Raw genomic sequence first — 26,715 nt, 5'->3', positions numbered from 1 at the left:
GTTTTACTTATAACTATCCAGGAGTATCCCTAAATTCTACTCACTTGAACTTCTCTTATATGCAGCTCTCATAAGGTAAAACAACTCACAAGTACAGTTGACTCTTGAACAACATGGGTTTGAACTGCGTGGGCTCACCTGTATGTGGATTTTTTTCAATAGTAAATACTACAGTACTACACAATTCACAGTTGGTTGAATCCACGGATGCAGAACAGTGGATATAGAGGACCTTAAATACAGAGGGCTGACTATAAGTTGTACTCTAATTTTAAACTGTGCAGAGGGTTAGCACACCAATCTTCATCGTCCAAGGGTCAACTGTATAGAGGGTCTTGAAGGAACTACGCATTTCTGAAAAACTGATTTACCAAAGTGAAATTATTGACCTTAGCTAATGGGCCAAGCTAAGACGTACCACTGAAGTAAAGTGAGATCTTTGTTTACTGCTTTACATTTATTAGTTAACCTGTAGCACATTACAAACTAAAATAAAGATTATATACCATTGAGAGCACTGTTTCAGGTCAGTTTCACATATGATTCTAATCACTAAATACTCCAGAATGAGAAGAGAATACAGATGAATTAAGGTAGCTATTAAAACTTTTCTTGAAATTTACTTTCCAAAACTTAGTATCACATTTAATCATCAAAACATTCTATTTAAAATTGATTTATTTGGTTATAGTCTACCTCCACACAGGATTTTGGGTGGCTATACGAGACATGGAAGAAATTCTAATTGAAAAAAACTATCTGTGCAAAAGACAACCAGCTAAACTAGATGTATTACAATTAAGTAGATGGACTCTCATTTCTTGGTTTTTAAAGAAAACTTGAAAAAAGCTCAGCCGTATCTCCCGGTTTCTGGAGGTGAAGCAGGGAAGCCCTAGCTCAGAGCCTGGCTACGTCTCCCATGGATGGTGGAACTGATATCAGGGAAACTGCTGCTCATACACCCACCACAAGCAAAGTCCTACATAGGTTAAAAAGGACAGCATAAATAAACAGATTCTGGGTGAAAAAACAAAAGAAATATGCAAAGCCCAAAAGAGACACAGCAGGCACTAAATAAATGTTTGCTGTCAATACAGGTTATTTCTGACTTTGGCTGCTCCTCATTCCCTACTCTCTCACTTTTGACAATGTTTTGCATTTTCTTTGGGCATTTCACTGACCTAGTTGATATTTTATAACATGGCAAAATATACATATTTTAAAACTTATGAACATTTTAGAATATTAAGTTTCATGGAAGTAACTTTAAAGTACATGACCTTATAAATAAACATTTATTAAAAAGGGATTTGGGAGTACAGTACTTTGCTGGGGTTGTTTTTTTTTTCTTCACCTATGAATTTTTATGTGAATGTATTATTTTGAAATGAGAGGAATATCAGTAACTGGGAGAATCACTTCTTTGCCCATATAGAGAAACACTTTTCTTGTGCCAAGATTACTGGAAGTTTGGATTAAAATGAAAAGTGTGCTTGGTAAGCATGGAAACAAATCAAAGGAAGGGGGAAAGTCCTGAGGGATATTAATTTTAGACAATGGTGAAACTTAATGAATAAATCTTGTCCCACAAGAGAGAACATATTGCACAGTCTCTAGAATATTCATGCCTGCCTAAATCTAGCTGTTTGCAAAAATTAGCCGAAATTTTATTGTGATATTTTCATTTATGTCACTCCTGGTTTCCTTCAATTACTCTCTTAACTGGATCTACAACCTAAATCTTCCTCTGAATTTCACTCTTGATAAATCATTCTCTTTCATTCCACATCCTCTTCATCCTAACTTGACAATTAGTTTACCCTTACTCTAATCACTCAGTTTTATGCCTCCCTTTATTTCCTAAGAACAAATCTACACTTTTCATTGGGTTTCTACTCACTGTGGAAGCTAACGGTCTTCAAAACATGTCTAAGTCTATTGGCAGTCATAGATCTTTCTTACAAGACCCTGACATGTCTTTGTAATCATGTGGGTCTACAGTTATTTATTTCCAATTTTGCTTTCCATCCAAGATCTACGTAGTCACAGTGGTCTTTCTAAAATCATAATCTTATATTACTACCTGTTCTTATGACTCCACCACAAACTCAAAAGATAAATTCATGCCCCTTACAAGACTTACAAAGCTTAGTTTGCAGCTTGTATTTAGCCACCTTTACCATTTTTTCTCCGAGCACCACAAATTCTAAACCCTTCAATGAGGCACAGTCTCATTTTGCATACTCTTTTCTCTTCTCCTTCCTGTTCCCTTAGCTGACTCTTATTCACATCTCATGCTAGCTGTCTTATCCTCTGGAAAGCTCTCTCTGCCTCCTCAGTCTGAGTTGCATGTACTCTATCACTAGTGGTCATTCTGCATTATAGTTGACCTTCTACATGTCTATATTCACTCGTAGATTATAAACCCCACAAGAGTAGTGAACCAGGCCTGTCTGATCACAAATATATCCCTAATATCTAAGCTCAGTGCCTCTAAATACTACTTTAAATGTCATAAATGTTTTAAAATTTCTCTGTGACACATTATCACCTTAAATACTATAATCAGCTATAGTTATTGATCCATTTTTACTTCAGAATTTCATTTTGTAACATAGTATCTTTTCTTTGTTATGTAATTGGATATATTTTCAGATCATTATCAAAAGATTAGGAAAAATTAGAATTTTCTGAACTATTTCTGGAATCCATAGTAGTCAGAGAAAAAAATTATTGCCCAAAGAAAAAATGATGACATACCTATTTGGGGGTTTTGAAATCTAAGGAGGGCCAAAAATGTGCATATTGTACTATAATTTTGGAATTATTTACAGAAGTTTTGGTGATATAAGAGGAGAACAAAAATATACTTTCTTTATGAGTCATTTATGAAATCAACCCCAATGTCAAATTAAGTTACCTGGAAATGTTTAAGGATTTAAGAAAAGTCTGCGTAATATGTACTTAACACTACACAATTAAGAATGTACTTTTCCTTTGTGTTTTATGTATTATTTCTCTTTTATAAAAATGATGTTTCTGAAACTACCGTCAATACATTTTTGAAAAGGAGAAAAGAGTAATATTGGTTAAATAAACATTTTCATGGGATGCATTTTTACATGAATATTCATTTCTTAAGCTAGGTAAATTTTGAGTTAAAATATCACCAAAAATATATTTAGCTAAAATGTGGACAAATCCATAGAATTATGGTTTGCAGAGAATAGTATAGAATTCTATGAGATACTTCCTTCTTTTCAATAACTGTCATCTTAGTAAATATATTGTTTGAATGTTCTATGATGAAAAATAAGCTAAAATATAATGAAAAAAATCAAAAGGTCATACAGCCCTAAGAGAAGAAGAAACAGTAAAAAAGAAAAATGACTCTTTTACAGGGTGGAAGGAAAAGACATAAAACCAGAAACACACTAATGATCAGATGACAAAAATAATAGTAGAAAACAAGGAACCTTCTATGTATTTTGAGGTTTGCCTACAGTCTTCCTGTAAAGTCTCTGGAAACCATATTTAGAGGTTTCTTATTGTCATTACTAGCAATATATCATTCAGTTAGGAAATGCATTCACCTATACATAAAAGAGATGAGGTAAAAAGAAAAATACAAAAGTCAAATTAAAGCAAACTTGACTCCAAATCAAAGAAATACTCTCAAAGTTTGACAATAGCTCAAACGCTAGTATGTTTTCTAAAAATAGGTTGACTCTTGATTGTTTGTATCTATGACTCCACAGAGTCTACACAAGGTATTTTATTTTTTTCTATTTTATTTATTTATTTATTTAAATTAATTTTTATTGGAGTATGGTCGCTTTACAATGTTGTGTTAGCCTCCACTGCACAACAAAATATATCAGCCATACACATATAGATATCCTCTCCCTTTTGGACTTCCCTCCCATTTAGGTCACCACAGTGCATTAGGTGAGTTCCCTGTGCTATAGGGCATGTTCCCATCAGTTGTCTATTTTATACATAGTATCAATAATGTATATGTGTCAGTCCTGTCTCCCAATTCCTCCCATCCCCCTCCCTTCCCCCTTGGTATTCATACATTTTCCTCTACGTCTGTGTCTCTATTTATGCTTTGCAACTAAGATCATCCATATCATTTTTCTAGATTCCACATATATGCGTTATTATACCATATTTGCTTTTCTCTTCCTAACTCACTTCACTCTATGACACTCTCTAGGTCCATCCACGTCTGACAGTGAGGACTCAGGGGAAAGCCTGGGGTGTAGAGGAAATAAAGCCTGTGTTCAAATTCTCTCCTTACTATACAGATTCTCTGCACCTTAGTTTTCCTAAACGTAAAATGAAGATAGTTAAACAAATCTGGTTTGTGGTGGTAAGAATTAAATGAGATAACATATAAAATTGATAATACCAGTATGTAGTAGACAATCAGTAAACATCAATCCCTTCCTTCTTTTGCACATTACTACTCAGGGCATTTTAAAAACATACTATTAATTTTACTTCACATAATATATAATTTTAATTATGTATAAAAGATTCTCAGTAAATACCAAAAGCCATCAACATAATGATAATTTCCTAACTTAAAATATTTTCTATTTATAAATGGTCATAGCCACAAAACATTTTGTTAGACTTTTTTTTTAAGCTTGTACAAAGATATTTATATTTCTCAAGAGATTGCCTTTAATTTAGTGATAATATTAGTATTATTTGCTGGGGTAAATCACATTATTGATTTAACTTTGGTGTGTCTATATATTTTTTTTAAACTGGAAAAATCATACATACACAGTTAAGGAAACCAAGGTCCAATAAGGTATAGCTAATTTGTGGAAAAGCAAAAGACACAACCCATAAACTAATTATTCTACTGAATACCTTTAGTTCTCATAAAAATCATGAGTTGGTAAATAATCTGGATAGTCTGAATAAATTCTTGTCACTTAATTTCAATCTTGCCCTGAGTAATTTCAAGGATCTGACCCATAAAAGCAAGATCCTAGTTAGAAATTATGGCCAATAGCAAGATCTAAGCCTTCCCTCTCCAGCTTTTAGCATTTTCTATAGAAATCCAGTCCTGCAAGTATGTGAATTTCATGTGTGGTTGGCTCACACCAGCTAAATTTTTGAGGAAGAGGTAAAAGAGCCATTTTGGGTTAGATATGAAAAACTTTATGCAACAAATGCATATTTGGAAACCGCAAAACGAGCATGCAAATCAATTTATACGCATGGGTGAATGAATATAGATGAGCTATTTTCAAAGTATAGCCATGCTGGTGTAGCATAAGATATCTGTACAAAAGGAACGGGAAGGAGGTGAATTACTCAGCTTAGTCACCCATTTACAATTTTCAATGGAAAATTGCATTGTCAGTTTCCATTATGCCTGCACAAATTTGGACAAATTAAAGAGTCAACTAAGTAATTATTGATAACATACATGTGTATGAAGTAAAGCAGGAAAGCCTTGCCAGTCATTTGGAACTTCTCAGAAGTTTCTAGGATTTCCATTAGGAAGAATGGTAATACACGTGACTCTGAAACCAATCTGAGACACAGCACTGGCCTATTCAGCCATCTCTCCAATTTGGTATTGGAGATGTGTGAGAACAGGGGAAGATGTCATAAATGGGACATTAACAGAAATCACTCTGCTGAACAGAAATATTACATCTGCTCCCAGTCCCTGCACTTTATCAGGATCCCTTTGTTAATTACCAGGAGAATTATCGTTCAACCTGACAAATGGGTCTAAGTTAAAAAAAAAATAATCCTTGGAATTACACAGCTTTTAAATTCTATAATTCTTTCTTTCATGATATTCTTTTAGAATATATCCTGTGAGATTAGTGCCATATTCTGTTCTGACAATATGAACATTCTGTTTTTATTTCTATAACAGAATGTTCAACCTAGAATGATAATACAAATCCCTGGAAAGTCATATAAGAGTCTGATCTTCTGAAATGGACTATTAGTTTGACATTTCAAAATCTGATTGAAAATCCCTCAATATGGAGTCACCAACTTCTTTTATTAATCTGGTCTTGTACTTGCAAACATATTTATCTTGCAAACAATTTAAATAGATTTTCTTTACTCCCTCTTAACACCTGATCTTTATAAATTATTTACATTTTTTACATAAATAAGTATACATACAATCATATTTTTGTGTATATATGTATGTGTGTGTATGTACATACATGTATTTGCAATTTGATTATGTTTACTAAACAAAATATTTTTAACATGCTTTCATTCCCATTTAAATAGATACACCTCATTCATGTTATATTGTGAGGTGCTATATATGGGTCTACCATGGTTTATTTAGCCAATTACTTAATACTTGAGTTGATTCCATTTACTTGATTTCACCATTACAGACAATAGGTAATGTGTATCAGTGACAATATATTTATGAATCAAGTGAACTTAGTCATTGAAGGTACATGATTAATCCCTTTATTTTCTGACTTCTAGTAGCACTAAATATTCATCTCTGTGACAGTATTTAATGCATTATATTGAAATCATTTATGCATGTATCTGCCAGCCTACTCCACTAGAACATGACTTGTTCCCCCTTTCAATCCTTAGACCAGTGGTGACCAAACACAGTGTCTCACCAAAAAAAAAAAAAAAAAAAGTCAAGTTTCCTGGTTTTCCTTGTCGTCAAACAAGGAAAAAACAAACTCAGTATTCATTAATCCAATGCTTTTTCTACACATCCTCTATAACTTTCTAAAGACTTACTACAAACTGTTTCCTTTTAATAGGAAAGAATCTAGTGATTAGAGTAATTTGAAATTATGGTGACTTAATTGAGAGTGTGAAACAATCCATTAAGTGCAATTTTTAAAAGGATTTATGTTCCTCACTGTTCATAGGCATGCTGCATTTTTCAAAAAGGCTCATTTTTACAACTGAGGATATCATTAATAATATCACTAATGGCACACATGTGTACCCTATTATAAATCTTCATATACTACGATTAATAGTGAGATTTATTCACATTTTTGATCCCTGATATTTTTATACTTGTATTTAGGTCTCAACACTTTTCATTTGTGCTGCCTAACTTCAAAATTGCTGAGAACACAAAGGTGAACTAACACCTCTGAGATGTTAAGAGCTAACATCTCGTCTTGTGTAGGACAGCTTCTTAGTAAGTGGTTTTGCAATTATGAATGAATTCACGAATGGACAAAAACATAGGGGTCAAAGATAAAGCTAGATTTCTGGCTTGTGTAACTGGCTGTACTAAGAAACCATGGACATTACAGAGTACCCGTAAAAAAGTGTTCTTAATGTTGTGAATGGTTGTTGCTTTGGTTTTATTTTCTTTGTTTTGTTTTTAACTCAAAAACTATTTTTCGCCCTTTCATCTCATCCTTCTCCAGGAAGAATTCACACCAGTGCTAAAACCCCTTTTATCCAAAGCTGTATTTCTCAGAGGAAGAGCAATGACCCAGAATATAAAAGGCTTGATATGGGAGTGATACCACTCGAATGTGCTGCAGTGAGGTGGCAGGGCAGAAATATCACACCTGGTGGATGTGGATTCAGTACCAGGAGGAATACCCTGGAGATGGCAGCATGAACAAGTACAAGGTGAGCTGAGATACAGGCAGCAGCTGTAACTCGAGCTCAACCACGTTGAAGGAAACATGAAACTGGGGCAATCCACTGGGTAAAGAGGACAACAAGGGCAGCTGGCTCAGGGCAAACAGAAGCATATGGGCAGAGAGCCCGCCCAGAGTGGATTCCAGGGACACCTGTATGCAGCACAGCAAGTTAAGGCTACTGGGGAAGTAATTCATGCTCTGTAGCAGTTGGTGCCGTATTTTACTCAAACGAATCTGTGAATTTTAACTTCAGACACTCTTAAAATAGATTTTCTGTTTTTTTTTTTTTTTCTTTTTTTGTCAGGGGGTAGTTTGGGGGAGCTTTTTTTAGGGGTGGGTGTTGTCTTGGGCTATTTCTATCTCATACTTGGAAGATTCTTATGTTAAAAGTTTTCCCAAAAGTACAATTATTTACATAACTATGAGCTGAAAATGTATTTTGAAGGTCATTTAGTCCAGGCCTCTGATCAGAAGAAGGGACATCTTAAACAATTTAAGAGCAGCAGTTGTCTGTCTAAGCTATTGTTAAGGATTTCCAGGAATAGATACTTGCCCACCACTTCCGCTGGCCTGTTCTCACATTTATACTAGAATTACAAGCAAATGTTGTTTACTCTTTCCTTGGGCCTACATCAACACAATCTTGCTCAAATCCATTTCCATTAGTTAGCGCTCTGTGGACCAGGCTACCACTGCTCATTTTTCTTAGTCCAAATTCTTTTTTCTGTTGGTCAGCTCATATTTTTCTGGCCTACTTTTCTGGCTTAAAAATGCAATGCTATCAAGACTCTTCCCTTTACACAATCCTGGACTGCCTGATCTACAGACACTAATGACAGAGACCTTTTTTTTTAACCACCAGGTAACAACAACCTACCAAGGATTTTATGAAGCCCTTGCCAATGCCATTTCCAAGGTATAAAAGGAAATTAGCAAGTCAGACAGAAGGGAGAGGAACGGTTAGGGAGCCCATGAAAGTGCAACAATGCTAACGAACATATCAAGAGGATTGCAATACATTTTGGGAACTAACCCTTGGAAGAGTATTAGTGAATTGGAGTAATAGTGAGTAAAATAAATAAAGCAGGCAGTTACCAGGAGAAGGCGGCTGAATGTCAGACCAGTTTCACAGAAGGGAGATCTGAAATGTTTTAGTTCAGTGAAAACAGTACTCTTTCTCTTTGGCAGATTAAGATAAGTCAAGGGGATACTGACTATATGAATTTTATTTGCACTGAGGACGTAACAAGAATAAATTAATTTATGTCAGCAGAGAAAGGATTTTCATTAAATTTAAGGAAGAAATTCTGCCCAGAAAAAGTTATTAAACACTTAAATGGAATACTAAGAGAAGGGGAGAAAAATAAATATGAAATTGTATTAGCTTATACAGGCATCTTTTAAACACAGGGGAGATTCTTACACGTGAAAGAGTGTATAGAGGATACACAGTCACTATTTTAATATTAAAAAAGAAGGAATTACAAGTTCAGGGCATGGCCTTAGGAGTCATGCAGCCTTGGTTAGAATACCAGCTTTACAAATTCCTAGTGGGCCTCAGTTTTCACATCTTTAAAATGGAGAAAATAGCACCTACCTTATAGGTTTGTGGGGACGATTAAATGAATTAATATGAGTAAAGAACTTAAAATAGTGTCTGACACAGAGTATGAGTTATGTACAATTTTGCTATTGTTGTTGTTCTTATTGGTATTAGTAGGAAAAAGCCCAATGACACATTGCCAAAGACAAAGAATGATTATAGTTTCTATGACTGAATTGTAGACAATAATATGTTTATCCTTGTCTTTTTCTTCCCCCTCTGCTTGCCTTCAGCTCAATCCCAGGACTAGAAGTCAAGAAATGTATATTCTTGTTCTCTCCTCCACTAATCAGGTGACTTTTTGTATTTTAAGTCACCAGCTCTCAATGTTCTGGTTGTTTAAATTCTGTAAGTTCTCCACTCTCTCTCAATTAACCTTTTTCTCCAACACTCCTTTTTCCCCCATCATCTTCTTTTTTCCTATCTCCTGTTCCTCTTTCTCAGTCTTCCGTCTCATTTTCTCAATTATCACACATCCCAAGCTTCACAGCTTCCCTGAGGCCTCATCACCCTTCCACCCTTCATCTCTTATGGGCAGAAGACATGCCAAGATTATATATTTGGCCCCAATCCAAATCTATATTGCCTCTGTTTTAGGATGAAACACATTTTCTGTGTCATGCAAACAGGGACTTTGTCCAGGATGAATAATGTCCTGAGTCTGGGGGAGGGAGAGGCACCCATCATTTTTCTTTATTTCCAGTGACCTCTGGGAAAGGGGACAGCTCTTGCTAACAGTCAGAGAGGAGCACCATCCCCAGATGAAGAATTATTCTAATTCATGAAGCTCTACCTCTGCCGGTACTTTGATGAAGGAAATCAAGGTAGAGAGCTGAAGAAGAATAAACAGTGGATAAAATTCAAGAAAAAAAAACTTTAAATGTTATTTGAGTCAAAAAAAATATAAATTGTGGTAGAAGAAAGTCATATTGTTTTAACTCTACCATTCTAATCTGAACAAAGGTGTAAAAGGCCAGAAGAAGAGAGAATTAATGATGCATATATCAAAATAATTCCCATACAATGAAAGAAACTGACCAATGAGGCATGTTCTGAAACTTATAAATGCCTCATTTAAATATTAAAAACAAAATTTTGTATAGATTCCCTACCTACTCTGGTAAAAGAGGTTTGGGGGCTATTACTGACTTTTTAAAAAACTGGCTGGCGGTTTCAAAATATTCCTGTGGTGGTCTTAGCTTATACTGAACTCACTGGGAGCTCAGTAAGTTTAACCTCCTGGTTTTCTTATGTATGAAAGTTTTAAAGAAGTCATTATTAATATTAGCTTAACTTTTTTCACCTTTTTGAACATAATTGTGGCTCATTCCAATAGATAGTTAAATAATAACTATTATTACTTTATAATAATAGAGTTTCATCAAAGTAAATTACTCTTGGTAACTGTCAGAGAAATCTTAGAGCAAGACAATACATTTAGTCTTTCATACAACCCCCAGGAACAGTTGGGATGTTGTTAATCAATAGTATGAAAATGCTACTTCGCAAAAACCTCAAAATCTCTTAACACTATGCCTGATCACAGAAAGTCATTTGTCATACTTTAAGGATAAATTATGGGGCTTCCCTGGTGGCACAGTGGTTGAGAATCCGCCTGCCAATGCAGGGGACACGGGTTTGAGCCCTGGTTTGGGAAGATCCCACATGACACGGAGCAACTAAGCCTATGCACCACAACTACTGAGCCTGAGCTCTAGAGCCCGTGAGCCACAACTACTGAGCCTGCGTGCTGCAACTACTGAAGCCCGTGCGCCTAGATCCTGTGCTCCGCAACGAAAAGCCACAGCAATGAGAAGCCGGCGCACTGCAACGAAGACCCAACACGGCCAAAAATACAATAAAAAAAAATTAAAAAAAAAAAAGATAAATTTTTTTCGGTTTCTAAGGTCTTGTATAGAAAAAATACATATATAGACTATTTTAAATCATAAAGACATTTTAATGATGTGTTTAACCGATATATATTTTTGAGGATTTTAATATGATTTCTAAGACTTTTAAATAATATCCTTCTCTGCTTACATTATGTAATTTTCTTGTACACGTCATATTTTTGTGTATATCTCTGTTTATATGCATATACACAGACATACATTTATGTATCAAAAACAAATGTCTCATTATTTTAAAATATCTCAATACTTTACTGCACAGAAAGTTGGTCCAATTTTTAAAATAGGGGTTCATAAATGTATCCTCCTGCACATGTAATTGTGCATTTGGGTCATGAAATGCAATATATAGCTTCCTATTTTTACAATGTTTTCAACTGGATAAATTAAACATTTAGTACCTTAAACATCACACATAGTAATTTTAAATAAATAACTACATTATTTGCAGAAAAAAATCAATTTTGCACTCAAGACAAAGAGCTTAAGCTGGAAGGTGGTATCTTCCATACAGCAGCTATAGTTATATGCTGCCACGCCAGCTACTTCCCTAAGGAGACTCCAGGCATGCTTAATTATAGAGAGACATCATTACTTAGAAGAAAAACCTGAGTCTTTAATTTCCTTGCCTCTGCTGGACTGGGGCGGTTCATTCTGCTGAATCCAGCAGTGACTGAGTAACACCTAAGCTTAGCTGGTTCCACATACAAGGACAGGTATCGTTAGGTCACAAACCACAGTAACTCCTAAGCTGTGATCAGTGCTGCTTCCGTTGTGGATTGCCATCCACACAGAATTCATTATGTCTATAATTAAACACAGAAAGCCCCTCCTGGTGTTAGGATGCTAGTGAGGCAACTGTTCTTCTTGGCAGCACCTCTTGTAGCTTTTAGACCACCAGATCCCTCCTGGGAACCAACCGGAGAAAATGCTATTTGAAGTAGCACTTGTTCCCATAATGTGGCATCTATGTATTTCTAATTACAGTCCAGATAGTTTTGAGCACAAGTAACTAGACAAGAGTCCAGATCAGCACTTCATCTTACCAGGTCAGTCTTACTTTCCTCCCACTTCTTTCCAATAATAGTTTCTCATATATACCAGAAATAGCATAGAGAATATATCTTTCTAACTCTGAGAACTACTCCCAAGTTCAATTTTAGGCAATGCGTTGGGAAGCCAAACTCACTTGTGCAAAAAGAGACACTATTTTCTCATTATGTAATTTCAATTAAGTGCCCAGTGTACCATCATCTATATTTTCAGCAGAACCATGTTCTGACTCAGCAACTCTCACGAAGGGCCTACTTAGGGAACCGGCCTAGGTCTTTACATTTGTGCTGAATCACCATGGACTTTTGATATTTTCAATAATTTTATCTCCTAGAATCTGAAATAGATGAGAATTGTGTTGCTTGCTTTTTGAAAACTAAGTATTTTCATTCAAAAGATCAAGAATTAGTTGTAATATTCTTTAGATGCAATATACTGGGGCTTTACTTCTGGTTACATTAGAGTACAATCAACCTATTAAGCATAATATGAATAGAAGGCCAACAAAAGAAGCAAATAAGCAAGCATTATAGAAACAAAGTGTGATGAATCCTGACAAGCTAATCCATTTCTTTACTATCATGACATTAGGAAATGGCACTAAATGTAAGGGTCTGCCACAATCCTCAATTCTGAAGGCTTTATTATAAATCGGCCATTCAAATTAGCACCAAGTTAACAACTAGTGAATACATTTTCAGCAGCCATTATCTGTCTGTTAAAACACACAGGTTTTGTCATATAATGGACAGAGTTGCCTGCTGGGGCAACAGACACACCTGGGCTCAAATTTCATCTCTGCCATTGAGCTATGGAACTTTTGGCAAGTTAGCTTTTCTAATACATACATAGTTTTAACATTTGTAAAATGGGAATTTTATAAAACCTATCAAGTACGATGGTGCAGGAATAAATGAGGTAAAACAGATAAAGTATACTGTACAATGCCTTTCACTCAGTAAACACTAAATAGTAAGTATAATAAATGTGATTCTAAACAGAATGATGTTAAATTGTATTCACATTCAAGAAGTGCTTATGGCGCCGTTAAAGTAGGGGCGCCTAGTGCATCTTTTGAAACAATTTGATGCCTAATATTTTGGGGGAGAAATCATGTATATTTGTAGATTTAGACAGTATAGTTGGGCTAGTGATTTTTTTCCCAATATCCAATCACTCATTCAAATATTTGAGCTTTTACAACTTACTGATTACTAATTACCTAAAATACCAGCAGTTGAGTTGTTCTAATTAGAAAACATACATTGCTTGAATGTGTTGGTAAGACTTTCACTCAACAGATGCAAATGTAAAATAAGAACCTATGTTTTATCTCCATTATAAAAGCACAAGAAATTGGAAACAAGTTCAAAGGTTGTAAGGTATTTAAAACAATACTCTCTCTCCTTTCTCTTAGATGTATTCATATATAAATACACTTGCTCCCTGGAATGGTCATTGGATTTATGTTACAAATATTTGACTCTTTTGCTAAGATTTGTAAATATGGATTTACATTAAGGACCCTTTTGTAAGTAATTTTTTATATGTATTCAGTGCATTAGTATTCATTGAGCAACATTCCTTTCATAATCTGAAGGATTTTTTTTTTTCAGGTAGAGCTTATATACAGTAAAGTACATAAATCTTAAGTGTGTAATACATGCATCTTTACAAATATATATGCCCATGTAACCACACCCAGATCATGCCAAAGCCTCCACTGTGTCCTCTTCTAATCAACACTACTAAAAGGTAACTTCTATTCTGACCTCTATCACCATAGATTAGTTGTGTCTGTTTCGAACTTCACATAAATGGAATCATGCAATACGTACTCATACAGTTGCTACCTTAAATTACTAATTTCATTTGTTTAGATTTTACACAGGAGGAACAAGGGGACCACTGCCCTCTTTATTCAGCTTGTCTATATTAATGTGTCAATAGGTACTAAGAGAACTCCACCAAATCTTACACCTACCATTGAGTGTAAATGATCTAAAATTCGCCTAAAATGACCTCAAAGTAGATTTACAGAAACAAGTTTAACATTTTCACTATTAACATTCACATAATCCTAGAGCCACTATGCTGCTGCCATTAGATATTTCTTCTAAATTTTCAAGTTTTTCTGAGAGTTTACCTGTATCAGCTACTCACAAACACTCTTTGAGGTAGGTTAGCAGGGGTTCACAATCAGGAGTAGTCTGATTAGGTGTTTCTCAATTTGCAATCTTGGAAATTGAAATTAGGACATTAGCAGCCTTACTCTACTTTTAACAGCAACTTAGAGACAATGCCACACCTGGAATTTAGTTCTTCAGACCCCATGCCACATTCTGTTTACACACATTGTGGAAACAATAACATTGTAGGAAAAGAATCTGAGAGAGCATTGTACCCATTCGCATATTCAAGTGGAAATACATGGACTCCATGCTTAAGAGAGAAAACCAAAAAGCCGTGCAATTTCTGAAGAGCTCTAAAGCAACTAACAAAAAAACCTTTTTTTTCCCAAAACTTAATTCAGACATTTTAAGACTTACTACTCAGCAAGGACCACACACACCTACCTATTCCTGCACTTCCAAGTTAATAGAAAGGGACTGAGCCATAAAATTATAGAGAAGTACCCAAGGAAAAAGTATAAGGGTTTTGCATAATACTGTGATGCATAATGAACTAAAATCTTTTGGAATGCAAAAATGATTTATTCTGAATTATTTCAAATATACTTGTGCAATTTTTTGAAAGTACAGTTTGTGTAACAACTTCTAATAATAGGTTTATTGTCTCCATAATAAAACAAAACCTGAGTATCTTAATAAGGCCTAATTTTCGGTGTATATTTATAGGAGTTAACCCTACGAACGGTGTAGCCACCAACTGCTCACTGAGAAAGGGATATGGAATGTGGTTCCTGTTCTCAGAAACCAGTGTGGCTCAGGGTTCTAATACTCAGAATGCAGCTAAAAATAACAGAAATATTATATAGTACCTGTCCTTTTTGCAGTCAATCAGGGATTCCTTAAATAATCATTTAATTATCACATTTCATTTAATGCTATCCAAAACTGGAACATGATGTTACTAGCATATATGATTTTACACTAAAAAGATAATCTGTTTATAACTATAAGAAATCTTTCTTGAGCTTTTTAAAGCTCAAGTATATTACCTAGCTTCTCTGCAACATACATGTAAATAACTTTAACTTATCAAAAAGCCTCAAAGACAAAATATAAATAGGATAGATCCATTAGATATCTATACCTATACATTAGGATAAATATAGTAAAAATCACTAAGTATAGGATTGGGATGGATAAAGGTATTAGTTTATATGGAAAGTGACAGTTTTTACAAATGCCTTTGTGTTAAAGGCTCACTTAATCATAATAAAAATTCTCAAGTAGAACATGATGTTTTAAATATTTTGAATCACAACCAGACATGGTTAACATTAGAGCACAGCTGTGTAAAACAGAAATAGAGGCTCAATGTGTTTACTCTTTGCTTTTCTTTATAAGCTGAAACTTTTGGAAAATGTTCCATATTTGAATTTTGCTTGACAGTAGCCCTAAAGAAAATAGTATCAGTAGAAGTAGTGGTGCTGGTGGTAGTGGTGATAACAGTAACAAAAATAGCAAGTGGATACTTAAGAATATGTACTATGTGCCAAACACTATTCTAAGAGCTTTACATGAAGTCACCTGCTTAATTTTGATAAGAGCCCTATGAAGTAAGTACTATTATTATACCATTTTCACAGATGACAATATTGAGGAATAAAGTTTGAGTGTGCCCACTTAAACCAGGCAGCATGGTCCCACAGTCTGCATAATCCAAATGCATCTCAGAATAGTTAAAATAACACAGTCCACCTCATCTGTGGCATTTTAGAATGGTAACTCAGTTTTGATTATTAGTTTATAATCAAGATAAGCTTATTCTGATAGATCATTGTTATGCTTTAAGAGCTTCCCAGAACATTTTATCTAAATCAAAATTATGAATTTATCCATTCCACTCAAAGCTTTCTCAGCACAGGTGATCCACCTTTTCCTCAGATGGTAGGCTTCACACAAAACTGGCAAAATCTCTGAATCATTTTTGTCTAGTACCTACCTATATGGTAACTACTTAAAATTTTTTAACCTTACGAAAATTGTAAGTATCTATGTAGTATTTCCCTTTACTGTAGCAGTTAAAATACTGAAAGCCTAGAATCAATCAATCAATATATACTGTCAGAAGGAAGGCATGTTGAGTGAGGTACCTGGGGGTATAATAAAGTATGGCACTGCCAATGTGCTCCAGGAGCCTACAGATTTGATGTGTATATCTGAGAGAAACCACATGATAATCCACATAAAGGGTTCAGATAATGCATTTTACAAGTAGAACCACAGTGTTCCAAACAAGTGGCCTTAGAGTTCTATACATAACCAAACTCACAAAGATTCTAACTTCCTTAGAGAAAGAATCTTTTCCTCTATGTCCCCTGGTTCAATCTACAGTTTACAGTGTGTGCTTAACAAATGTTGTTGACTGACAGAAAATAATGCTTTCTCTTTTTCTCTAGGCCCCTATCAATCTGGTCTCTACACTGTAGTCAGTGACATTTTTGAAATGTAAATTTGATAATAATACCCTCCTCCTTACCTTCCACACTAAACTCCCTCCATTGCTTTTTCATCATTTTTACAATAAAGATTAAAATCCTTGACATGGGCTAGAAGGCCCTACATGACCTGGCCCTACTCCTCTCTCTAAGAGCTCCATACTCAAGGGCCTTCCCTCAGTTGTTTGAAGGTGCTATGCCATCTCCTGCACCAGGCTTCTGACCTAATACTTCTCCTCTGCCTTTACCTGGCTAATTCCTTCTCATCTCTCAGATTTTACTTTAAATATCACCCGTAAGGAAAAATTTTTTTTGATTAGGTCTGTTCACACTATTTTAAAGTTCTCAAAGTACCATGTGCCTGTCATTCAAAATACATACCATCATTTAAAATTTTCATTTATTTATTTTTTAATTACTGTGCCTCCGCAAAGAAATGTGAGGTTTCTACCTTCCTATTAAGGTAAGAACTATTGGTGAGAGTTTACTCACAATTGTATTGCCTGGGCCTATGACTCAGGCACATACAAAGCACTTAGTCAATATTTGTTGAACAAAGAAAGGAATGAATGAATAAATGAGTGAGTGAATATGGTTGTCCGTCTGGCCACATTAGTAAAGTCATAGAAAGCAGAGGCTTTATTAAATGATATCTATCACACTGTCATGTTTAGTGATATTAAGCAATCAGCCATCATAAGCCATATGTGTTTCTGGCTATTTAAATAGAGGAATAAAATTGATACTCAGAGTCTAGTATGAAATTTTCATATAAGGGACCCTAAAATGTGTAAAACCTGGACCTGGAAATCGTAAAACATATAACTTAAATTCTCATTGATCAGCCTTTTATTCTCATTTTTAACTGGGTAGCCACAGAATTCACTAATTCTTTTAAGCTGCTAGGAAATTATTAGCCTCCTTAAGTAGGAACTTATTAAATAATAATGGTCCCAGGGCACTTAGATGGGTATGATTCACTGAAAAAGCTATGTACCCTATAAGCATCCATCATTCAGGAACGATGACATTCTTGTATAGTGACGTCTGAGGCTGACTCTCAGGGTTAAAACACATAAGTTAGTTCTGTTCCATCAGCCATATATATATATATTTTTTCTTTTGAATAATCCCTGAATCTGAAAAAATATCAAACCTAATAAACTAGAAATCTTATTCAGCAGACATGATAAATACAGGGCTTGAGAATAAGGGTGTTGGTGCTCTTACCCAGGCTCTGTCACTAACCTGATCATGACACATAACCGTCCTTGTGTTCTCTTTACATCACCACATAAATAAATAAATAAAACTTGCTAGGCCTGCCTGAACAAATAGAGCAAGGATGAACATGAGCTCATTAAATGAAAATATTCTAGAAATCCATAGATGTATGAGTTGTTTAAAGACATTCTAGAAAAAAAGAATATTCTTATTTTATTTTTAATAATTCTTACTGTATTTTGAATACAAAGGCAACTAAAATAATATTAGACTTTTTCCTTAAGTTAAAAAAAAAAGAAATTGTAGTTGTGACCAGATACAATTTGAATATTGTTTAATGTTTGCTGTTAATTTTTTTCCAAATTTTCTCTAATGATTATGGATTTACTTGTTTTTAAATTATTATTATTTCTTTAATGTGGCAATCAGTGCAAATACTGGCTACAGGCAGGGCTTTGTTTATACTTCATCTGAATAGAAATCATCTATCCCCAGCCATCAATACATGATTGGTGTTGGGAGAGGCAGCCATTCTCAATTAATTATTTAATAGTCACTTGACACACATGAAACAGGGAAAATAAGCAAAATGGAGCCAATCCTTCTGAGGAGACCAACTCTGCCTTTATCACTCCATCTCCCATTTCTGTGATAATCAAAGGAACCCAACCTTTTGTTTTCCTTTCATGACTAGTGGTGATCTTTGCACTCCGTTTTCATTTCAAATTTTCAAAATGAATCAATGCTCCAGAACTATCCTGATGGATTTTCTTTTCTGGGCTGAATTACTTTATGCATCAAGTACTACAGTGTTCAATTATATATCTAATTCCAAATTCTTCATCTCATGGAAAGAGCTATCCACTTGCAAAATGCATTTCAAAGCTATCTAATTCTGCTTCTCTTCAAAATATTACTTCTGCCATGCTTTCTCCACTCTTAACTGTTCCTGATTATGCACATCCCTGGATTCCTACGTTAAAAATGCACAGAAAAATAAAAATTTTCATTTAAAACACCCTCCCACACAGAACAAGCTGTCATTGTGTCATATTTGTTTCCTAATTTAAGGAAGGAAGTTATATCTCATGTGTTCTTCGTTAAATTGCCGGCTCTATTTTAAAGCGGCACTGGGATACTTAGAGCAATTTGTCCCATAAAATAATGTCCATTTTTAATTCATTTCTATTTATCAGTGCAGAGGTATGCAACTTCAAATTATACTATAGCAAACCATCAAATATAGCTATCTTATTCATGGTTTACAATTAAGTCAGATTTGGTAGAGAAAAAGCATGTACTGTTTTATTTTTGGAAAACATAACTATAAAGCCTGATGCTAAATCCATGGAATTTTACTGATCAAGCTGAAGTGCAGTATAGGCCATGGAATACAGTCTTCTATAATTACTTAAGACAAGATACATGAAAACAAAAACCTTCGTGAAGGCAGAAAACAATGAAAGAATGTTTTACTTTTTTTCCATTAGCCCATGCAGGCTACAGAACTCTCCTAATGACCACATTTTTTTTTCTTCCTAACTCCCTTTGCTGTTTAAACAATTACAAATTTTATCAAGTCTTCATTTCTCTTAAAGTCAGGTAAGAGAGGACTGCTAAGTCCAATAAGATTTACAAAGGCTAGTTCCCCTCAGCAGTGTCAGTAAAAAACAAACAAACAAACAAACTAAAACAGAAGACATTATGCAATAAAATACAGCTATACATAGAGCTTTTGTCACTACAGCTTTCAAAATCAGATTTAACAATTCACCTTTTAAAAAAATCAGCCATAAATGCCATTTAACCGTGTGTTGATTGCCTTGATTTGACCCATAAGCTATCTGCTTTAAACCTTGACATCTCAGCCACAGATACATCCATATTTCTTCTTTTTCATATCACTTGGTTTTTGTTCATAGGCTTTCCTGTGTTTATACAACAATATTTCTCCTTGGTCATTGTCGTGTAGCAACATTGGAGAAACACAGTAATGACTGAATTTTATGTATAAAGGGGAGAAAATAAAACTCAGAGATGTGAGGTTTTTAAATTCCACACTGTTTCAATTCCTAAGAACAACAGGAATTACAGCTTGGCCTCCACTACTCAGATAAATATCATTAGCTGAATATCCTTGGAAAATCTCTTGCAATCCTTCATCTGCATCCCCTGTTTATTAGCCTGAAGAAGCTTCCCAGTCCAGCAACATCTAAATTTCTGTACTATTTATCCTTCCAAGTCATCTGCTAATTGAGAAATATGTTATTTAATCTCTAACATTTCTAAACATGAGCTGACCTCTCTCCCATTTCAAGAAACCACAGAAATAAGATAATTTTATTAAACTGACAAATGTTGGACTTGGACATAACCAAAGAAACTAACATTGGTTCCAAGAACCCTCTTCCTTCTAATCAAGGAAATCCTCACAAGCCCTCCCCCGCCCCACCACCTTTTCCCACAGCCAGGAGCAGGACGTATCACTTTTCTTGTAAAAAGCACAGCTGTGCTTACGAATCCTGTCTCCCTTGTCCTTTACCAACGAGTAACTACGTGGGGATGTTCAACCATGCTGAATCTCTCCTGACTTCATTTTTCACCAAACGTGTGCCTAATCTTCCAGATGCTTATCTGCATCATACGTGGAAAATCGGTGTATTACAGACTTAGTGGTGGTAGAGGAAAAGCACAGCGTACGTTCAGGTGCGCCCCAGCCCGATGAAGATAGGGAGCGGCTGGGCAAAGAACCAGAGCAATGAAGAAGAGAGGGCATTCTCCCTGCCACTTGTTAGGAAATAGGGTTGGTAGAACGGGCTCCCGGGAGGAACTGAACCTGGAAATGGCGGCTGCTCAACCATGACGAGGACAGCAAGGGAGGGGCTGTGAGAGGTGATAAGGCCGAGACACCCGAAACAGGTCTTCACCGGGACGCTATCTGAAACACTCTCCAGAGAAGGAAGCCCCCATGCACCGGCCCGGGCCTGCCTCGCCCTGCCTCCCCGCGCCCTGCCCAGGCCGAGGCCCCCGGGGCTCAGACGTCGCCCGGCCTTACCTTGGCTGCAGTCCTTGCCGCGGAAGCCGGTTCGCGAGCAGTCGCACACCGCCTGGTCGTCCACTACGGAGCACACGCCTCCGTTGAGGCACACCCCGCCCTCGCCCTCCTCGCCAGCCTCGCACGGGCTCCCGCCGCCGCTGTTGGGCGGCTCGTCGTCCAGCTTAACCTCGCCGCTGTCCACCGGCAGGGCCTGCGAGGAGTTGACACGCACGTCGCGAATCCACCCTTTGAAGGGCTCTCGCTCCCGCACGGAGGCCAGCGTGAGCTTGAGCGCCGCGGCGCGCAGTTCCGGGGGCAGCCCCCCGACGAAGAGGCCGCTGAACACCGTCATGTCCCGGCGCTTGGACTTGACCTCCACCCACTTGGCCTCCACCTGGTCGATGAAGAGCGTGGTGTTGCGGAACTGACGTCGGATACGCACGCTGTGCCACGCGCCGTCGTTGACCGGGGTGTCGGCCAGGAGCGTGGCGGGCTCGGCGCAGAAAATGGAGAAGCTGAGCTGCAGGCGGCCGCCGCGCGTCAGGATGAGCTCCAGGAAGTCGCAGAAGCCCTCATCGTCGAAGTAGAGCACTAGGCCCCGGGCGCTGCGCGTCTTGAGCTGGAAGCTCATCTCGCTCTCGCAGCAGGCGTTCCACTTGGGGAAGCGCGTCCACTGGCCCTCAGCGCCCGGGAACTCCAGCCCGCTGCCCAGCTCTGCCCAGCAGCCCAGGAGCAGCAGCGAGAGGCACACGAGAAAGCAGCCCCCGCGCTGGAGAAGCGCCGTCCCCATGCTCGGAGCTGGGGTGCGGCGGGGGGGTGCCGGGGCCGACAGGGTCAAAATGGTCCTGGACACCGTGATGCAGAAATAGGGATCCGGAAATAAGTCGGGTAAGGGGATGGGCAGGAGTGGGAGGGATGCACCCTCCTTTATCTAGCTCTTTTTTTCTTCTTCTTCTTCCAGCAACCCCTCCCTCTCTCCCTATAGTCCCCTCCCAACTGGAAAACGTAGACCCCAGTAGTACAGGACAGCCACAGAACTTCCAGACCAAAGGGAGGAGACACTTTGGAAGCAACGCTCTGGAAAAGGTGTCAACAGAAAGTCAAGGGAAATCACACATCCATTTATCGGTGGTGTCAACAGATGCTTCGCTCTTCAAATACCATCATCTGCCAGGTACCATCCGTGGTACCAGGCAAAAGGGAAGCAGTTCGAGTCACACTTTCCAGGCAATTACAAGAAGCCAGCAATGAACCAGGGTCCTTGAATGCTTGGTAATGCCTCAAGTGTTTCTCCTCCAGATGTAGTGTCCCAAACCAGAAGGGAGAAAGGGGCCCCTTGCCTCTTTAAGGCACCACTTATCAACCCCAGAGTAGCTTCAAAGGCCTGCTTCTTCTGTCATATCATGGACTTCCAGTACCACTGTAGCCAAAGCAGAATTCCTTGCACACGGTGGCCTCACAGGCTGGGTTTTACTTCTCTTTGTCCCTCCCCAACAGTAGGGTTCAAACACAGATGCTGTGAAATAGCCAGAAGCTGTTAGATGTGGAAATCACAACAGCCCCTCTTCTTTCCTCTCCACCTCTGCAAGGCCACGCTAAGATGCCAGCATATCAATTGGTTGTGTGTCGGTGATGCATTTTGGTTTTGTCTTTTTATAAGGACCCAGAAATCTGCAGAGAATGAAAATAAAAATTAAGTTCTAAAGTCTGTAAGAGTATCATATAATCATTATTCAGCCCAGAAACCAGGTATATAACTAGTGCTGTTAGGAAGTCAGAGTTAACCTTATTGGAAGGAGCTTATTTGTCCTGATCTACAAGTAAGAACTAATGTCTCCTAATAGTTAATATCACACTCTTACAATCAGCCATTACACCCTTGTAGTTTATTATAACTGTTAATAGGTAACCCTCCCAGGTTTGTATAGCGATTTGGTTAATGCTGTCTTTTACTATTTCTGAGAAAGTTTAATTTTTAAAATGTATGAGAAGGAGAGGGAAAAAAAGGCTCTGTTAGGGACTTCTGCTTGTATTGTGCACTGGTTACATGGACAATAAAAATACAACCTATTTAAATCTCAGTTAATAGCTGATTTTACAACAGGCAGAGCATATCAGAATGTTGACTGGAAGCTGCCAGCATGGATTTGTATAGCATTCCTACCATTTTATTTTTCTCAGAGAGAGAAGGAATATTGATAGTCTCTTGGGCATCTCTCTTAAATTTCAACCAAGTATTTTCTTCCTTTTTATTAAAGGAATAATCCGTTACAGGAGAAAACTTCCCACTGGAGCCAGATGTCTATTTTTAGTGGCATTTGTGTCTCAGCTGCCATAATATTAACTCCTCTAAAGATGGGTGAAGTATTTAATATTTTGCCTAACCGTGTAGCGATCTTAACTCCTCTTCAAGTCCTTCCTGGCTGTCAGCGCTTAGAATTCGTGTGGTTAAAACAGCAGCTGGCATGTGTGTCACCTTAGCTGCTGTGGTTCCAGGATGCTTGAATTTGAAATCATATCTTTGAATTACTCACTGTACTATCAAATCGCCTCTCTTTATTCAACGCTAATCTGACAGGTTCTTGTGATGGTATAGAAATCATGAATAGTGAATTGTTTTTGAGGCTTTTTTTTTTTTTTTTAACCAAAAAATTACTCTCACATTTTGACAAACAACAATCACAAATGTGTCATCTGGTCGTGTCAAGAAAACACACGTATCTCCCTCAACCACTTCCCACTATCTCCCCCCACCACATACACACACAGGCACACACACCAATTTATTGCCTGGACACAGAAGCTCACGATCCAATTAACACTTTTTTTTCCTACAAGCTGAAACTAGCAGTAATTTTTGGCACCGCATTGTGCTGCTGCTTCTCCATGGAGGGAGCTGAGAGCATTTCTCTTCAGTACAGAGCAATCCCTACAGGTGTCAGCTGAGAGCCACCAAGCTAGGGCATCCCACTTCAAGTTCCTCCCCAGATGAAATTGATGACTGGTTCTCTCTCTTTCAGCACACACACAACACACTACACACACACACACACACACACACACACACACACACTGCCCACTAGCAAAGGGAAATAAAAATCTCGGTTGCTTATTTATTATGGCTGATACATTCCACACCATCAGCAATCACCAGCCATATCTCGTCTACTCCCATGCCAAGCCAAAAGAAAAGTGCTCTTAAAAATCATTCTAAGATAGCATATTATTCAGTATACTTTCATTTTTTAAGTGGACTCAGAAATCCGAAATTTTCAGTCATTGTGAAATAAATCTGGAATTTCAAGATCAAGAGTAGTGCTTTGAAACCATCCACAAGCTCGTGTGTTAGAAAACCATTTTTTTTTTTGTAAGTCAGTTGGAGCCAATTATTTTATTAACTTATAGTACATAGATCACAAAACCTTTCTTTACACCTCTCTCCTGCCCTCCTCCACTGATGCATACCTAGACAATTTTTTATGGAATGTAAGAGAAGGGGAAAAACATATATATTCTTACCACAGTGGAGGTCAACTGACTCTCCCAGTTCTTAGAGGAAGCTCATTGTGTGAGAGAGAGTATCTGTATTTATATGGAGAAAAGGATTCTCTCTAGGTGCCCGGAAAACCTAGTGAGTTCACAAATTAGAGGATAAAATAAAAGGATCTGGAAAACAACCTCACTGCAGCCAAAGGAAGAAGCACTCTAATTCAGAAGCAGACTAACAGCCTCATTAATCTTTTCTTTCATTTCTAGAATCAAATTCATTCCCAAGCCACTGGAAGGATCGATACAGTATGGTCATCGGCTGCAGTTGCATTTATTTTAATATGTTTACGGTAACACACACCACACACACGCACACCTTTCCATGCACCTTTCAATAAACCATAATAAAGAACCTGAAATCTTTGAATTTTTAGAAGTGCCTATCTTTTCCCCCTGGCTTTTGCAAAGTCCCTCAATACCAATGCACACCCAAAATTCTCCCTGGCTTTCCCGCCCAGTCTCTAAGCTCCATCTCTAATACCAGTGCAGTGTCTTAGAGCCTGGAGTCAACTGCACAAATTAAGGCTAGGCACAGCATGGAGCTGATGGGGAAGGGAAAGAAAGATGTAGCTATAGATGTATCTTATTGCTTTGGTTTCTAACTTGCCCATTTTCTTTTTTTGCTAATAAATCACTGCATTCAGTCTTTTAAGTTACTACCCCAGTTCCACTGTCTCATCTTCTTACCATCTATTTAAAAAGCTTCATGCAAAACCACCAAGATCTATACTCCTCCACCCTCCCACCACCCATCCTTCCCTGTGCATTTGTGGCAGATCCTGGCTCGGATACAATGGGGAAAGATATCCTTCTCGAGATAGCCTCGCCCTATCCCCTCCCCCCAACACAAATTGGGCTTCTTTACCTGCCCGGTTATTCCCCCTTAGCTCGAGCCAGAGCTTGAGGCATGCATCGGTCAAAGCGAATTTCCTGAGGTCTGTGCATAAGGCGACTGCTGCTGCCTTTTCAGAGGCGTCAGGCTTGAGCGTCTATCTCCAGGAGTGCGGGAGGGGAGAACAGGCAAAGGAGGGGAGCAGAAGGAGGAGGAGAGGGAAAGAGCTGGGAAGGAGGAGGCGGTCGTGGAGCCCGAGAAGGCTGGGTTACGTGACGCCGGGTGCTGTCCTTCCGAAAGAGAAGGGCGGAGCTGAGCTCTCCGCAGTACCATGGAGAGCGGCGGGCCGTCCTCAGACGGAGATACTGGTGGGCTCAGCCCTGGGGCGCAGCCCCTCCCGGTCGGGATGCTGCGCAGCGAGGTGTGTTTCTGCCTTTGCTTCGTCCCCTTGCAGGGGGAGCCCGATCCTGGGGGCGGGGACCTAACGCAAGTGCCTCTAACTTGTCACCACCCACCCTCCCGCACGGGGCGGTGAAGGGGGGAGAGAGAGAGAGGAACCAGAGAACCACGTAGCCTACTGAGCATGCCCAGGCCCCTGCTAGACCCACGGAAAGCTGTGTGGAGATTCCACTTCTCCGGGGTTTAGTCGTGATTGGGAGAGGGTATCTGAGAGGGTTCCAGGGCCAAAAGGAAGGGGCCAAGGAGTCGGTGATGATTAAGATGAGCTCTGGCTTTACTTGTGCACTTAGATCTCCTGCTTGGAACCCTTGAAAAGCTACAGCTCTTCGAGGAATGCAGGGACAGGCAAGATTCACACAGTCGCTGGCATTCCCCCAGATCCACCGTCCCTGCCCCACCCCTTACTGTGGCCCTGGGCTGAGTGATCACTTCAGATTTTCACGATCTGCCTAAGCTGTGCCGAAAAGATGTGAAAGGGACCCATCTGTGCTCTTCCCTGGCCATGGGCATCCTGAGCTGAACCAACTTCTGTAGCTATTTAACTCTTCCCTTTGTCTCCTTCCTTTTGGTAAAGCCTGGAGGAAGTGAAACTTGATGCAAGGCTCTAACCATATCACTGGGCATGCCTAGTAGACATTGCTGAGTTTGATGACAAAGGAGTTAAATCTAAGGGAGCTTGCAGAATAGGTGGTAGAGAAGTCTGAAGTGTGTGGCTAAATTATAGTTTGAGTCCTATGGACATTTAAACTCCTAACCCTATTACATTCCTAGC

At 38.2% G+C, this 26,715-nt stretch overlaps 1 protein-coding gene across 15 annotated transcripts in view; it reads right to left on the bottom strand.

Moving 5' to 3' along the window:
• Positions 1-25,860, bottom strand: part of NRXN1 (neurexin 1) — a 1,115,884-nt gene extending 1,090,024 nt beyond the window's left edge. For 12 of the 15 annotated variants that reach the window (XM_007190033.2, XM_057558510.1, XM_028168468.2 and 9 more), the window contains exons 1-2: positions 25,518-25,859; positions 21,122-22,774 (exon numbers count right to left, since the gene is read on the bottom strand). In XM_007190033.2, coding sequence (XP_007190095.1) covers positions 21,122-21,893 — 772 coding nt within the window. In that variant the 5' untranslated portion in view covers positions 21,894-22,774; positions 25,518-25,859. Of the gene's footprint in view, positions 1-21,121; positions 22,775-25,517 lie in introns of all 15 variants that reach the window. The other 3 variants (XM_057558508.1, XM_057558511.1, XM_028168477.2) reach the window with 1 other exon arrangement.
• Between the last annotated feature and the right edge of the window lie 855 nt (positions 25,861-26,715).

The sequence above is a fragment of the Balaenoptera acutorostrata genome, chromosome 12 (assembly GCF_949987535.1).
Source record: "Balaenoptera acutorostrata chromosome 12, mBalAcu1.1, whole genome shotgun sequence".
Lineage (NCBI taxonomy): Eukaryota > Metazoa > Chordata > Mammalia > Artiodactyla > Balaenopteridae > Balaenoptera > Balaenoptera acutorostrata.
This window is presented reverse-complemented; position numbering and strand designations above follow the sequence as displayed.